This window comes from Chaetomium tenue (assembly GCF_020726465.1).
Source record: "Chaetomium tenue strain MPI-SDFR-AT-0079 chromosome Unknown F5144scaffold_6, whole genome shotgun sequence".
NCBI classification, from domain to species: Eukaryota; Fungi; Ascomycota; class Sordariomycetes; order Sordariales; family Chaetomiaceae; genus Chaetomium; species Chaetomium tenue.
The window spans coordinates 375,795-388,422 of NW_027117334.1; the positions used below are offsets into that span (position 1 = coordinate 375,795).

General features: G+C 59.1%; 4 protein-coding genes across 4 annotated transcripts; 1 reads left to right on the plus strand and 3 right to left on the minus strand.

Moving 5' to 3' along the window:
- Nucleotides 1–1,333: 1,333 nt before the first annotated feature.
- Nucleotides 1,334–3,617, minus strand: F5144DRAFT_594939 (heterokaryon incompatibility protein-domain-containing protein; the record flags this gene model as incomplete). Its single annotated transcript, XM_066790642.1, has 2 exons — nt 1,334–3,225; nt 3,287–3,617. 2 exons carry the CDS (start codon nt 3,615–3,617, stop codon nt 1,334–1,336), a joined length of 2,223 nt encoding a protein of 740 aa, XP_066639352.1.
- A 580-nt stretch (nt 3,618–4,197) lies between these two features.
- Nucleotides 4,198–7,899, minus strand: F5144DRAFT_594940 (uncharacterized protein; the record flags this gene model as incomplete). The annotated part of the gene is made up of 3 exons (XM_066790643.1): nt 4,198–4,764; nt 4,819–7,530; nt 7,573–7,899. 3 exons carry the CDS (start codon nt 7,897–7,899, stop codon nt 4,198–4,200), a joined length of 3,606 nt encoding a protein of 1,201 aa, XP_066639353.1.
- A 731-nt stretch (nt 7,900–8,630) lies between these two features.
- F5144DRAFT_497604 (tyrosinase-like protein) lies at nt 8,631–9,821 on the minus strand (the record flags this gene model as incomplete). Its single annotated transcript, XM_066786216.1, has 3 exons — nt 8,631–8,788; nt 8,894–9,206; nt 9,276–9,821. The coding sequence occupies 3 exons, from the start codon at nt 9,819–9,821 to the stop codon at nt 8,631–8,633; spliced, it is 1,017 nt and encodes a 338-aa protein (XP_066639354.1).
- Nucleotides 9,822–11,607: 1,786 nt separating this feature from the next.
- Nucleotides 11,608–12,600, plus strand: F5144DRAFT_594942 (uncharacterized protein; the record flags this gene model as incomplete). The annotated part of the gene is made up of 1 exon (XM_066790644.1): nt 11,608–12,600. The coding sequence occupies one exon, from the start codon at nt 11,608–11,610 to the stop codon at nt 12,598–12,600; it is 993 nt and encodes a 330-aa protein (XP_066639355.1).
- Nucleotides 12,601–12,628: the final 28 nt, after the last annotated feature.

Below are 12,628 nucleotides of genomic sequence, written 5' to 3' on the forward strand. Positions count from 1 at the left end.
CCTTTCCCGTTCGGGGCAAAGTGGCTCCTGTACACAACACACATATTCAGCTTCCTCGTCACCTGCCGACTCTCATCCGAGGAATTGGGCGCAAGGCTCGCTTAATGCTGGGGGGTGCTGCTGTATCCCCGACACGTACCCCAGTGCCGTTATCAATAAGTCCGTCGCCAGACCTGGAATCCATCTCACGGGCCATGCACGATCAGTCCCACGCTCTCAGACCGCGAAAGTGTCCACATCAGTCTGGGGACCGGCTTGGTGATATATCAGACACGAGACAGCCTTCGACACAATTCACGCAAATTTGCTTGCGGTACAAACAGCAAATTGATCCCACTGGCAACGACAACAAGACGCCTCCCATGGACAGCGGATTTTACGGGCTGGGTCCCGCCTAGTAAGCACACGCCTTCTCTAGGAACCGAGGTTGCTGATAAGTCCTTAGCACGGCAATGGCGGCCATGTATCGGCAAACCAAGCAGCCGCTTAAAGGAGCACGAATGCTACAGCAAGGACGGACGGGAACAGGGAAGCCGGAAGCTGAGAAACGCCCCTGGGCCGGGGTCGGGGATATGAAGGAATCGCCGGCGGGAGGTGATCGCCGCGATCCTGTCGAGGACGAGAAAAGATATTGATGCGAGGGAGTGGTCTGGACAAAGCTGGAATTGGAAGTCCCTACGTCGGATCAACCGCCATGTTATGTGCTCCCCAAAAATCGGAGCAAGGCCTCCCCACATGGTTGGCGGTGTGTGTGCTTGCCAGGGAAGTATGTACGTGTGATTGGTGTTACTGAATTCATACCACTGATGTGGGGCTGAGAACTCCTCGTTTCGAGGTGGAACAGTGCACTGAGTGCAGCAACACAGACACCGAATGTTCGGCCCGGTCCGCCCCCGGCATACCGCCTCCGGCGGGACCGCTCGTTGTGAAGCGGCCCATTCCGAACTGACGCTGACTGGAGCCCGGGCAAATCATCCGGACATTTGTTACTTTTTCCTGCTAACCTGCCTCCCCGAGACGCTCTAGGCCTAGGCCCAAATTTGGGGATGTGATGTGCGGTATTAGTTCCCATACGAGAAAAGGGGGGATGCGAGAGGGTTCCCTGGGTCCGCGGGTCCTTCGGTCGGGAGCAGGGTGTGGCGTAGGGATAGATAGCTTCATTCGGGAAAGTCAGTTGGACGAGCCAGTTCGGCGGACGGGCCGAAGCCATGGCCGCGAGAGTGTAATATACACAATACCTAGAAATGCCTGTACTTTTACGGCGTTCAAGCGTTTACCTCCGCTCCAGATCGTGCGTCCCTTGTTACCAGTCCTTCCCTGCCCGCCCACTCAGTTACACGATCGTTACGACTGCATCCTGTCCTTTCCCGAGAAGGTCGTGCAGCCACCCCCAATCAATGGGGCTCGGCGGGCCGCCATAGATCTCCAGAAAAGCGATACGGCGGTACAGATGCCCATCACCCTGCATCGGAGGGTCCCGGACCAGGAGGTTCTCCCCCTCCGGCAGCCGAGTCAGAACCAAGCAGTACAGCTCCTTCATCGGCAGCTTGCGTCCGACGGGCAACATATACACCGTCGGCAAGTGCCCATCCGGCCCTACCAACCCCCGGCAATCATCATCCGCCCACAGATTCCGCATGTGCGTCGTCCCCAGAATATCCAAGTCAAGGGTATTCCACGGCTCCATCTCCTCCCCCTCCTTCAACTTCTTAAACCGCATCCCCGTCGGAATCAACTTCCCCTTCAACACCAGCCAACTCCCCTCCTCCCTCAACTCCCCCATCGGATCCTCCCCAACCGGCTCACACCTCACCTCCACCACCTCACACGCCGCATCAACCCCTCGATCCCCCCTCTCAAACCCCACCGGCGCCCTCACCCCCGCCCACGACCACGACGGCGCGCGCCACTTCCCCGGCCGACAGACCTCCACCGCCCCCCACACCTGCGCCACCCCCTTCGGCGCATCCACCGCCTCCGGACTCGTCACATACCCCCCCGGCGGCAGATCCACCCTCCACAACAAATCCCCCCCCAACAACGTCCTTTCCCACAACCCCGCCAGATACCTCCCCCCCCCTGCCTCCCCCCTCACGCCCCCCATCTGCCGCGCCAGCCCGGACACCGCCGGAAACACATCCCCCTCGCACGTCAGCCGCAGGTGCGTATAGTCCTCGACCAGGCGGCGCCAGCACAGCGCGAGGGCGTCCGCGTCCAGCGCGCCCGACCGCCAGTGCGGGAGGGAATAGTAGTGCTTGGGGCGCGCGGTGCGGTCGAGCATGTGGGTGAACCAGGGCGGGGCGGTGGCGGCGGCGGTGGCGAGGGCGAGGGCGGTGGGGGAGCTTGGGGGATGGGGGGGCGTGCATTGGCAGGTGGTGGAGGTCAGGCATTCGAGGGAGAGTTCTTCCGGGCCGAAGTGCAGGATGCGCGGGGAGAGGAAGCGTTCTTGGAGGATCCAGCCGCGCGTGAAGATGGGGAGGGAGGAGGTGGGTGCGTGGTGGTGGGAGAGGAGGCGGTGCGGGTGCGAGAGGGAGACGCGGAAGTGGATTGTTTCGGGAGGGGGTTTGGTTTTGGGTGGGTTGTTGGTGTTGTCGTTTTCGTCGTTGCTGTTACAGTCGGAGGCGGATTTGTCGTCGTCGTCTTGTCCAGGGGTGAACGTGACCGTGTAGGTCCTGTGTTTCTCCGGCATCTCAGCGTAGAGCCCGCCATATGCGCCCTCGGATTTTGCTGCTGATATCACAAGGCTCGCATTCCGGTACACGGACCCCATTTGGGCAGCCTCGTGCCGCCAATCCTCGATATCGTCCTGGATGATACAGAGGCTGTCGATCCATAGGTAACGGATCCCCAGCTTGCGGGTAAACTCGATTGCGTCCTGGAAGTTGCGGGGCAGAAGCGACCAAGCGATCTCAGCTTTGTGCTCGTCCAAGCTGCCGGTCAGAGTTCGTAAAAAGGGACGCTGTCCCCAGCAATGGCTGAGGGCCACATACGGTGAGGTCTCTCCCTGGGACACGTACAGACGCACGCCGCTCTCACCATCGGCGCGCACGTCCAAGACCCTACTCGGAAGCGGCGCAGGCGGAAAGCTGTTGCAGGCCTCGTGGTTCTGCCTGCAGTGGTCGAGCTCTCGGACCGCCCAGGCCAGGGTCTCCTCGGAGGCCGTTGTGGACGGGACCTCCTTTCCGACCGGGAGATCGGGCATGTTGTCAGTAAGCCAAGGGGTGACTGGAAGAACTTATGTCAGCATATGCCATTAACCAACTCCCCAGGACACGACTGAACCCACTCTCGGACGCATAAAACGTCAACTTCACAGGCGTCTGCAACAGCACCACCTCGATACTCCGCCTCGTCGCAGCCAGGTTGAAATCCAAATGCACATCATTCACATCATCCCGCGTAACCCCGCAGTCGTTGTCCTCGAGGAACTTGAGGATGCCGTCGGACAGTATGGTGCACACCTCGCAGCCGATGTATTTGGAGTGCGTGAGCATGGTGCCCAGGTTCGACCGGACTGAGCTGTAGCCCCCGGTGTAGGCTGGTCGGGGGTGGTCGCATCCCCGGCAGCGGTTTAAGCCGCCGAAGCCGCCGATGGACGGGAATCCTCCTGACCACATTTCTTTTGTTTTCCGCTTGTTGGCTGGTTGTGGGTTGGTTGAAGATAGGATGAAACGTGGTGCTCTTAGGAGGTTCAGGTCGTCAAAATCGGACTTGGCTTGCAGCCTCGACGCTGATGGCTCGCCCAATACCATTAGCATCAGCCGGGCCAATGTTCTACCGTGCCTAAGAAGCCGCCAAAAGGGGGGCAATAAGGGGAAACCAGCGCGAGAGGGCAAGAAAGTGGAACTATGGCAACGAAGACACCCCCCTGGAAGGGGTTGTATCTCATGCAAAAGGAAAACGATTGTAAAAAAACAGGCCAATTCTTCATCGACATTTAACTCCGAGCGCAAGACTAGAACCAATAACCCATCCGGCCTTGCGCCGTTATTCTAGGCTGGAACTGCGTGTAGTCGCTAAAAGATGTCCACTGTCAAGCAAGCCCGTTTGGCCGCGACAATATATAAACAAACAAATGCACATTACCTCCCTGCCGTGCGGCACAAACACCCCGCGCCCCTGCATTCAATCATGCGCATCCATCTCCAAACGCCAGTCATCCCATTGTCCAGACCCCCACCCACTCATACTCCAGGCTCATATCCTTCCCCCCTCAACGACCTCCCTCTCTAACACCTCCGCTCCATTCTCCTCTGTCCACCGCCTCTCCAACACCCACTTACTCCCCCCATCCTCTTTCGCTACGCCGTACGAGATACTCTCCGCCGACCCCTTACGAGCATGCTGCACCCCCTGTTGGCGGGGAAGTACCTGCTGCTGCTGCAGCTGTTGCTGCGATGATAGAGCTCCCAAGTCACCATTACCAACCCGCAGCGGTAGGGCCGGCGCCAGCATATACCCGTCCGAAGAATAAACGGCACCGCCCACACCAACCCCCTCCCCATCAACCTCCTCGCCCTCCAGCACAGGCGAGCACGCGCTCCCGCCAACCGGCATAGGCCCAGAAACAGGCATAGGCTGGCTGGCCGGCGACAGAACCGATAGCGGCGACTGCGGCGGCAAGAACAGCGAATGGGGCCGCTGCGGCAGCGGCGGCACCACCATGCCATCCATCCCGCTCCCGCCACCGCCACTCCCACCCCCATTCACCACAGCGCCCGCGCTCCCCGGCCGCGGCGGCAACACAATCCCCTGCGCAAGGCCCTGCCCGCGGAGCGACGCCATGCCGGTGGCCAGGCCGGGTGGCACCGGGCTCACCACGCCACTCCCAGGGGTATGCCGTCCACCGTCCTCGGCCACCACCTCCGAGGAACTCAGCAGCGACAAGTTCGAGTTGACCCTCACATGGCCCGCGAGATGGGCGGGGACGGTGCCGTACGGGGATCCTCCGCCGTCCAGGGGCGGTAGCGAGGCCCGCTCCGACCTGGGACTGCCCTCGCGCGACGAGACCAAGCTGGGCTGGGAGCCGCCCCATGCGCGGCGCCGCTTCATGAGGGCCGCTATTTGCATGTTGGGGTCGTCGGCGTCGGCGTCAGCGGCTAGGAGGGCGAGCTGGGCTAGGGGGGGCGAGGCCATCGAGTTGCGCTCGCTGTTGATGGCGGGCGGGAGGGTGAAGCTCATGATCGAGTTGCGGTTGGAATACTCGGAGCGCTCGGTGATCGGTGTGAGGTTGGGCTCGCGGACGACACGACCGGAGGCACTGCGGTCTATGCCGGCACTAGAGGGGCCAAAGAAGCCGCCGTTGGCATATTGGAAGAGGTTTTCGCTTGTGAGCACGCCGGATGATGAGGTGGCGGTAGTAGTGTTAGCCACGGGCTGGTGGTGGCTGTTGCCGTGAGGTTGGTGGGCTAGGGGGGCCGAGTAGAAGCCGAATTCTTGGCCGTAAAACCCGTCTGAGTCGTTGGCGAGGGCACTGGCGTTAGCTTCAGCGATAATAGCTTCGTCGTCAAAATCGAAATCGTCGAAACCGTCTCCCAGATCGTCAGCGTAGTCATCTATGTATCCGTTGTCCTCGGCGTCCTCGTAACCGTCAAGCTCGTTAAGGGCTGTATCTTCCGACGCAGCCAACCCCTCGGGCGACGCGCTCCTTGCAAACTTGCCCGACGCCGCCGCCATTTGTGTGGCCGCGGCTAAGGCAGCTTGGTAGGCAAATTCCTGGGCCGGATCGTCGACTTCGGGCTCGGGCGACTCTTGGGGTGGCGGGAGTTGTTCGGCCATTTCTTGCACGGGTGACGTCTGGTCCTTGTCTTCGGCGACCCCAGGCTGGTTTGGTGCGGTGAATGCCTGGTGGAACTCATTGTTTGATGGCTTCTGCTTGTCCTCCTCCTGCTCCTGCTGCCCATCTTTCTGCTGCTGTTGATGGGCGGACTGCATGGCCTCTTTGGCCTGGGCGAAGGCGCCAGGTATGGGTCGCCCGTACTGATCCGTGTCGTTGTTGTCGAAAATGGACTCATCAAACACAGCGCCGTCGTGCTCAAAGTCCAATTCGTCCGCCAAGCCATCGTCAAAATAGATGTCGTCGTGTTCGGATCGCGGTGGCGGTTGCTGAGCGGCGGCGACAGGCGGACAGCTTGGTGCCTCAGACGCGTCGGTGGTTAGGGTCGGCGCCTGCGCGTCGAAAGCAGAATAATCATGTTGCTCAGGGCTATGTAAATAGCCGGGAAACATGGGAGACTCGGCGGTGGGGGTAGTGTCCTTGGTCGTGGCAAAGCCAATAGCGTTGCCGGCCGCATCTCGTGGCGTCGCCAGCATAGCTGGGGTGTGCGGGCTCGCGAGTGCCGATACGGGATTGGAGCGTTGGAAAGTAAACCCAGCAAAGTTTTCTTGGTCATTGTCCGGGTCATCGAGGTCGGCTTCGGGGTCGGCCTCTCCATAGTCGTCGTAGCCGTTGTAGTCGTCGTAGTCGACATTGACACCAGGTATCTCCTCCTCGAGCCCGCCGTCATCCATCATCGCGTCGTAGTCATAATCTTCATCCAACTCGTCAAATCGGCTATCGCTCGGCCCGTCCGATGTCTTTTTATCCTGCTCCCGTTGTCTGTGGCGCTCCTCCAGCACCCTCTCCTCCTCGGCGGCACCGATCATGTCAAAGCTGAACCTCGAGGACGTGCTCTTCATGTGTTTTGGCATGGCAGACGCAACGGAATTCCCCCTTGACATGCCCGATCTGGACAATTGGCGAGATGCGGTGGTCTTGATGGATGCCGAGGTGGTGGATGGGCGAGTGGCGATCCGTGTTTTGCCAGAAGCGCCCGAGGATGATGTACGGAAACTGGAACCGTCACCTGGTGGCGCAAGCGACACAGAATCGCCCGGCCGGACCGTGCTTGACGACATTCTTCTTGCTTCTGGTCCCAACTGCGAGTCACCGTTCTGGCTAGGCTTGAGTACGTCAGCGGCACCTTGGGCGGGCTCCGCTGGCGAATACACCGTAGGCCCTCCCGTAAACGAAGGTTCCCCAACCTCGCCACCATCTGCAGGCTTAGAAACGGGTGAAACACCCTCTTGCTTGGTCGTCGAGACTGCATCGCCCGACAATGTCTTCTTCGGCCTCGGGGCGCTAAAGTCATGGACCCGTGTGCCCTTGATTCGGGGGTCGTAGGTCGGAGCCGGAGGTTGCGTCTCCACGGCAGAATGGGCTGTTTTCCTCCTCATCAACAGGGACGACATGGGGTTCTTTAGAAACGGTAGGCCCTTTCTCCCCTTCTGCGGCTCTGAAGCGGGAACGAGTACGGGTTCGCTTATGAGCCGTGTTCCAGCCGGCCGTTTCCCACCTCCCCCCGACCCCTGAAGGTCAATCGGCGTCGAGAACCACGAAGACTTGGTGTTCTTGTTGCCTTGGACGGCCGGGCGAGCAGCGACGCCGGTGTTAATGGGGGGAGGCGGGGGTTTAGACCGCGAGAGCTGGTTCCCTGGGACTTGGCCAGCCATGGTCATCCCATCGCCGGGCCCTTGTAATGCCTGCGATTGCTGTGGTTCTCGGGCAGCTTTTCGATAGTTTTGCAGGGCGACCCCGCCGATGAAGCCGGCCTTATTTTCCTCGCTGTAACCAGCACGAGCCGGGGCCTGGCGAGCGTCCTGGGACGGTGGTGGGGCATCGCTCTGTGGGGTAAAGAGGTGGTCGGAGCCGGTCGACGCCACGCGGGTAATGGGGGGTAGTGTTGGCGGAAGCTTCGAGGAATTTGGGGAACGTGGGCGTGCGTCGGGGCGTGGTGAGACATCGCGAGGGGGTTGCTGCGGGTGCTCGCGTTGCGCGACAGCATCCCACCCGGGGGCGTGCTCGGGGATGGGCGAGGTCGGGTTTGACGGCGCCCGCCGGTGGAATAGGTGCGACAGCATCGCTATACCGGTTTAATGGGTCACACGGCGAAGGCGATGGCCCAGGAAAATATCGAGGATTCGAGATGGTGAAATCGCCTCTACGCAGGAGGCGGCCGAAGAAGCATTGGGTCGCCGCGGGCAACGCGATCCCCTCGCGGTGGGGCGCGATTCGTTGCGGTTGTTTAGCTTTGCTGGGTGGCAAATTTTGACGTCGAATGAATAGGAATGCTTAAATGGTTTTTAAAAAAAGAAATTTAAAAAAGGAGTGTCGAGAAGTTAGTTCGTGACGCAACGAACGCCTGAGGTTCGACTCGCCTGCAAAAAAGGAAGCAGCAGCTGCGCAAGGGATGAACGAATGCAATCAGCCGGCCACAGCTGTCACACGCAACCAGCATGGGCGGTTGGCCCGGGCCCCACCAAGAGAAGACCACCCACCCCACCAAGCCAGGCAGGCCGCTTGGGCACGCTGGCACGATCTGGGCTTCCATGTTCCTTCCGTGAGAAGTCTGAGCGAATGAAAGAGGAAGATGCAGCAAGGGGTGTGTTTTGCATACCACCGAAATCATGCGCAGAGCGATCCAAAACTCTATTCGTATCCTTTTTCCTTTGACCGTTTCTCCATTTTATCTGGTAACCCCTATATCCCTGCTTTTTAAGTCGGCCAACGCCCCAACGGCTAAAAGAGGGCCATTTTCTGACCATACATTCTCAGCCTCATTAGAGAGTAATACCTAATTTTGCGAATACCCTTAGAACTCGTCGTATGTGTAGCACATGATGTTGTTTTCCGTGTCGAGCACGTCGCCCACCGTCATGTCGGGTATCATGCCCATCGATGTCAACACAGTGTCTCGGGTCATAGGAATGCATGCGGAGCCGTCCCCAGTGTACTCTGCGCAACCCGAAACTAAGCGGCGCACATGGTATTAGTTTGTTTTCGCCTTTGCGTTTACTTCCCCGCCTCCTCAAGAAGAAAGACAAAAAGAAGGGGGGGGAACATGGCAAGACTTACTCTCAGTCCAGCGGGCACTATCCACATTCTGCCAGCGCTTCCACTGCCAGTCAACGAAACCGTGGTGCATGAAAAAGATGGGATCACCGGGGGACGTGGAGAGCAGCCACATGGTCGGGCCAAGGCCCTCGTGGGTGGTGGCGTGGATGGTCTGCTCGACGCAGCGTCGGTGCTGCGTGTACTCGGTGTTTGGACCGCCGTGACAGAGGTCCAGCGTCGCGACTGTCGCTTCACCTGTTGTCTGCTTGTCCTCGCCACGGGCAAGACACGACGGGCCACCGGGGCTGATGAGGATCGTTGTGTTGGCGAATGCCTGAAGGGGGGGTCGAGGTCAGTTAAAATTTACTGGGCGAGGCGATGATAAGGTCCATTGGGTACTTACGCCGTCGGTAATGCAGGTGCCTTCGCCCCTGTCAGTGAGCGGCGGCAGCGCGCCAAAGTACTCCGGCTCGAAGATGCCCGACCCGGCAAAATTGCCAGTGTACTTTGTCTCCCGCCACCACGGCATGGGGCCTGTGTAGGCGCACTGCTCCGCCAGAAGCGTCCTGAGCAGGTGGAGGTAGTACCGATGCCAGGGCAGGAAAGTGTCAAGGCCATGGATGCGCTCGCTCAGCTGGTCGTGGATCCATGTCATCTCGTCCCAGATGTTCCTTGCCTCATCCCATACCCCGAGTGGCGGCGCGTCCATTAAACATTTGACCGCTTGGACGTACGAGAGTTTGTGGCCGTCCGACAGATTGTTCCACTCGATCCGGACATTGTCGGTGCAGGAGTCAGAGGGCGGCGGTTCGGTCTCGGCGGATTGGGCTTCGGCGAATTGGGTCGCGGCGGGTTGGATCGCGGTGGTGGTGCTCGATGAGGCGGCTTTGTTGGAGGCTTTTTCATAAAAGTCACTGCCGCCCGACTCACCCCCTGGGCTCCCTCCCATGATTTTCACCGCTTCGGCCCACGATATCCCCTTGATCTTGTGTGAGTGGGAATAACCGTAACGGACCTCTCGCTTCCCGGGTATGGAAACCGCGGCGGCTGATGCGATGGCCGCCGCAGACAGCACCTGGGCGCATGTGGTGAACTTCATGGCGACAAACGCGCGAATGGCGACAAGAGCGATGAGTAATCCCTACAAAGCGGCGAAGAGCTCGACCTGATATCGACTTATATGCAACTCCCGTCTCGTCGACCGACTTCGCCAGTAGGAGACATGACCGATCATGCCCCATTTTGGGCGACTCGCTAGGGTTTTGAGGGGATGTGCTGCGGGCATGACTGAGCGCCAGTGGACACCTTCTTACATGGTCCCTGGGCTCGAGGCCTTTTTGACCTGCAATTTTGACCCGAAACCGTTGGACACGAGGTTACAGAGTGGTTAGTTTGCGCTCAGCCACGCATGCCACGCAAGGGACACGACTTTGGGCCAACGAACCCCGTCCGACATCCCTTGCGGCCTGCCGATCCGACCTCGTAAAAATGTTTCTCCACCTCGGTTTCGGGGGCTGCGAGACCCACGCTATGTGTGCGGCGGTGCGGCTCAGCCGTGAAGGAACAATAGGGTAGGTTTTGAATGATGATGGACATTGCGGCGTAGCTTCGGCTGTCGGCAAGCTGTTCTCCTGGGTGCGGATGACACTCGGTTCGGGGTGAAACAAGGAGTCCATGCAAACGTTTGCACCTCCCCCAAACAATCAAAAAGAAGTTTGTCAAACAAAGAGACGGTTGCTCTGTCAAATTTGGATATTGAACCAGGCATCATGAGGTCCAAAGTCATAACAACATTGAGGCCGCAGAACTGATGGAGGTTGCTTTCCATGATCATGATGTTTAACCGAACGACCTCAACGGTAACAGTATCATTCTTTGAGGGCAAGCATTGTAGACCCTATCCTGCATGTCATCGTCGCGTAGGATAAAGGGGTAGGTAGGTTAGGTTCAGGTTCATTACACAACTATCATTAGTCAGTCGCAGGCCTCTAACATGGTCGGTACGTAGAGGTAGGTACCCCCCTACCTCCTGATATTAAGTTTTGTATGTACCCCGTCACACCCCCTTCACATATAATATCTCGTTCATACGGTCTTGACCCGATCACTATAAATGTCCCGGGAGTAGGTCCCCAAGGGGGAGCCCCGTCTCCATCTTTTACCTGACTCAACTCTCAAACGCCCATAGTAAGCTGTGTGAGGGAGAGTACCTAGGTATACAAGAATCTCCGATTTTCAATTTGTCACTGATTTGATGGTCCATTTGCATCGCGGCGAGTAAATCTTGGTCCGGTACATAGATAAATGTAGACTTTGTAAGCACATTTCAATTGTTAATACTTACAAGGGCACTTCTATTTACGCGGGAGCATCCGAACCCCGTCGTACCTAAGGTACCTAGGTAGGTAGCCAAAATTAAGACAATTCATGCTATAACTACATCACCGATTGCAAGTGCCGAAGCACCTCCTCTTCCTAGATCCGATCATAGCCGGAGTTGTGCGGATTTTCTATGGGCATGACTCATCATCTCGCATCACACCATCTCCATGCGAGCCGCAATAGGAGAAATCCTGTTTATAAAGACCCCATCGAAGATCAGATAAGATCTCCCCACAACCCAACTCTCTTCCAACAACCATCTTTATTCCAACAACAGCACCTCTACAAGCAGTTCCAATACCACCAACCAACCACCAACAACCACCACCATGGCGACTCCCCTCCCCAAAACCATGCCCGCCATCCAAATCCTCGGCCCCAAAACCAACCCCACCATCACCCTCAACCCAACCCAACCCCTCCCCCCCACTGACCCCTCCGCCGTGCTCATCCGCGTGCACTCCGTCGGCCTCACCGCCGACGAACTCGGCTGGCCCGAACTCTACCACAACCCAACCCGCATCCCCGGGTGCGACGTGTCCGGCACCATCGCCGCCCTACCCACCACCACCCCTGTAGTCACCACCTCCTCCGGCCGCCCCCTCCAACTCGGCGACGCGGTCTACACCATGCAGCCCGCCGACCACGGCAGCGGACAGGCCGGATACGCCTACGCGCAGCCGCAGCACCTCGCGCACAAGCCTGGCCAGCTCACGCACGCGCAGGCGGCGGCGCTGCCGATCCCCGTTTTGACGGCGTGGGAGGGGCTGTTTCGGAGGGCGGGGGCGGTGTCCGAGGGGGGGAGGGTGTTGGTGACGGGGGCGTCGGGGGCGGTGGGGAGGTCGGTGGTGCAGTTGGTGAAGAGGGAGATCGGGGGGAAGGGGGTGAGGGTGGTGGCGGTGGCTTCCAAGGGGAGGGTGGAGGAGGTGAGGGGGTTGGGGGCGGATGAGGTGGTGGATTATGGGGTGGAGGGGTGGGAGGAGGGGGTGGGCAGGGTGGATGTGGTGTTTGATGTGGTGGGGGGGGAGGTGTTGGAGAAGTCGTGGCGGTTGGTGAGGGATGATGGGGTGTTGATTACGGTGTCGGATCCGCCGCCGGCGTGGGCGTTTGATAAGTCAGTGGTGCCGCCTGAGGTGGAGGGGCGGCCGCAGCTGAAGTATGTCTACTTTATTGTGTCGCCGGACGGGGAGGCGCTGGAAAAGGTGGCGGGTCTGATTGATGAGGGTGCACTTCAGCCGCTGCCGGTTGTTGAGTTTCCCTTGGAGAAGGCCGTGGAGGCGTGGGAGTTTGCGAAGCAAAGGGGTCGCCAGGGCAAAGTGGTTATCAACTTTGTGTCTAACAACTAGGGGGTTGCTCTTATCCTCTAAGAGAGGG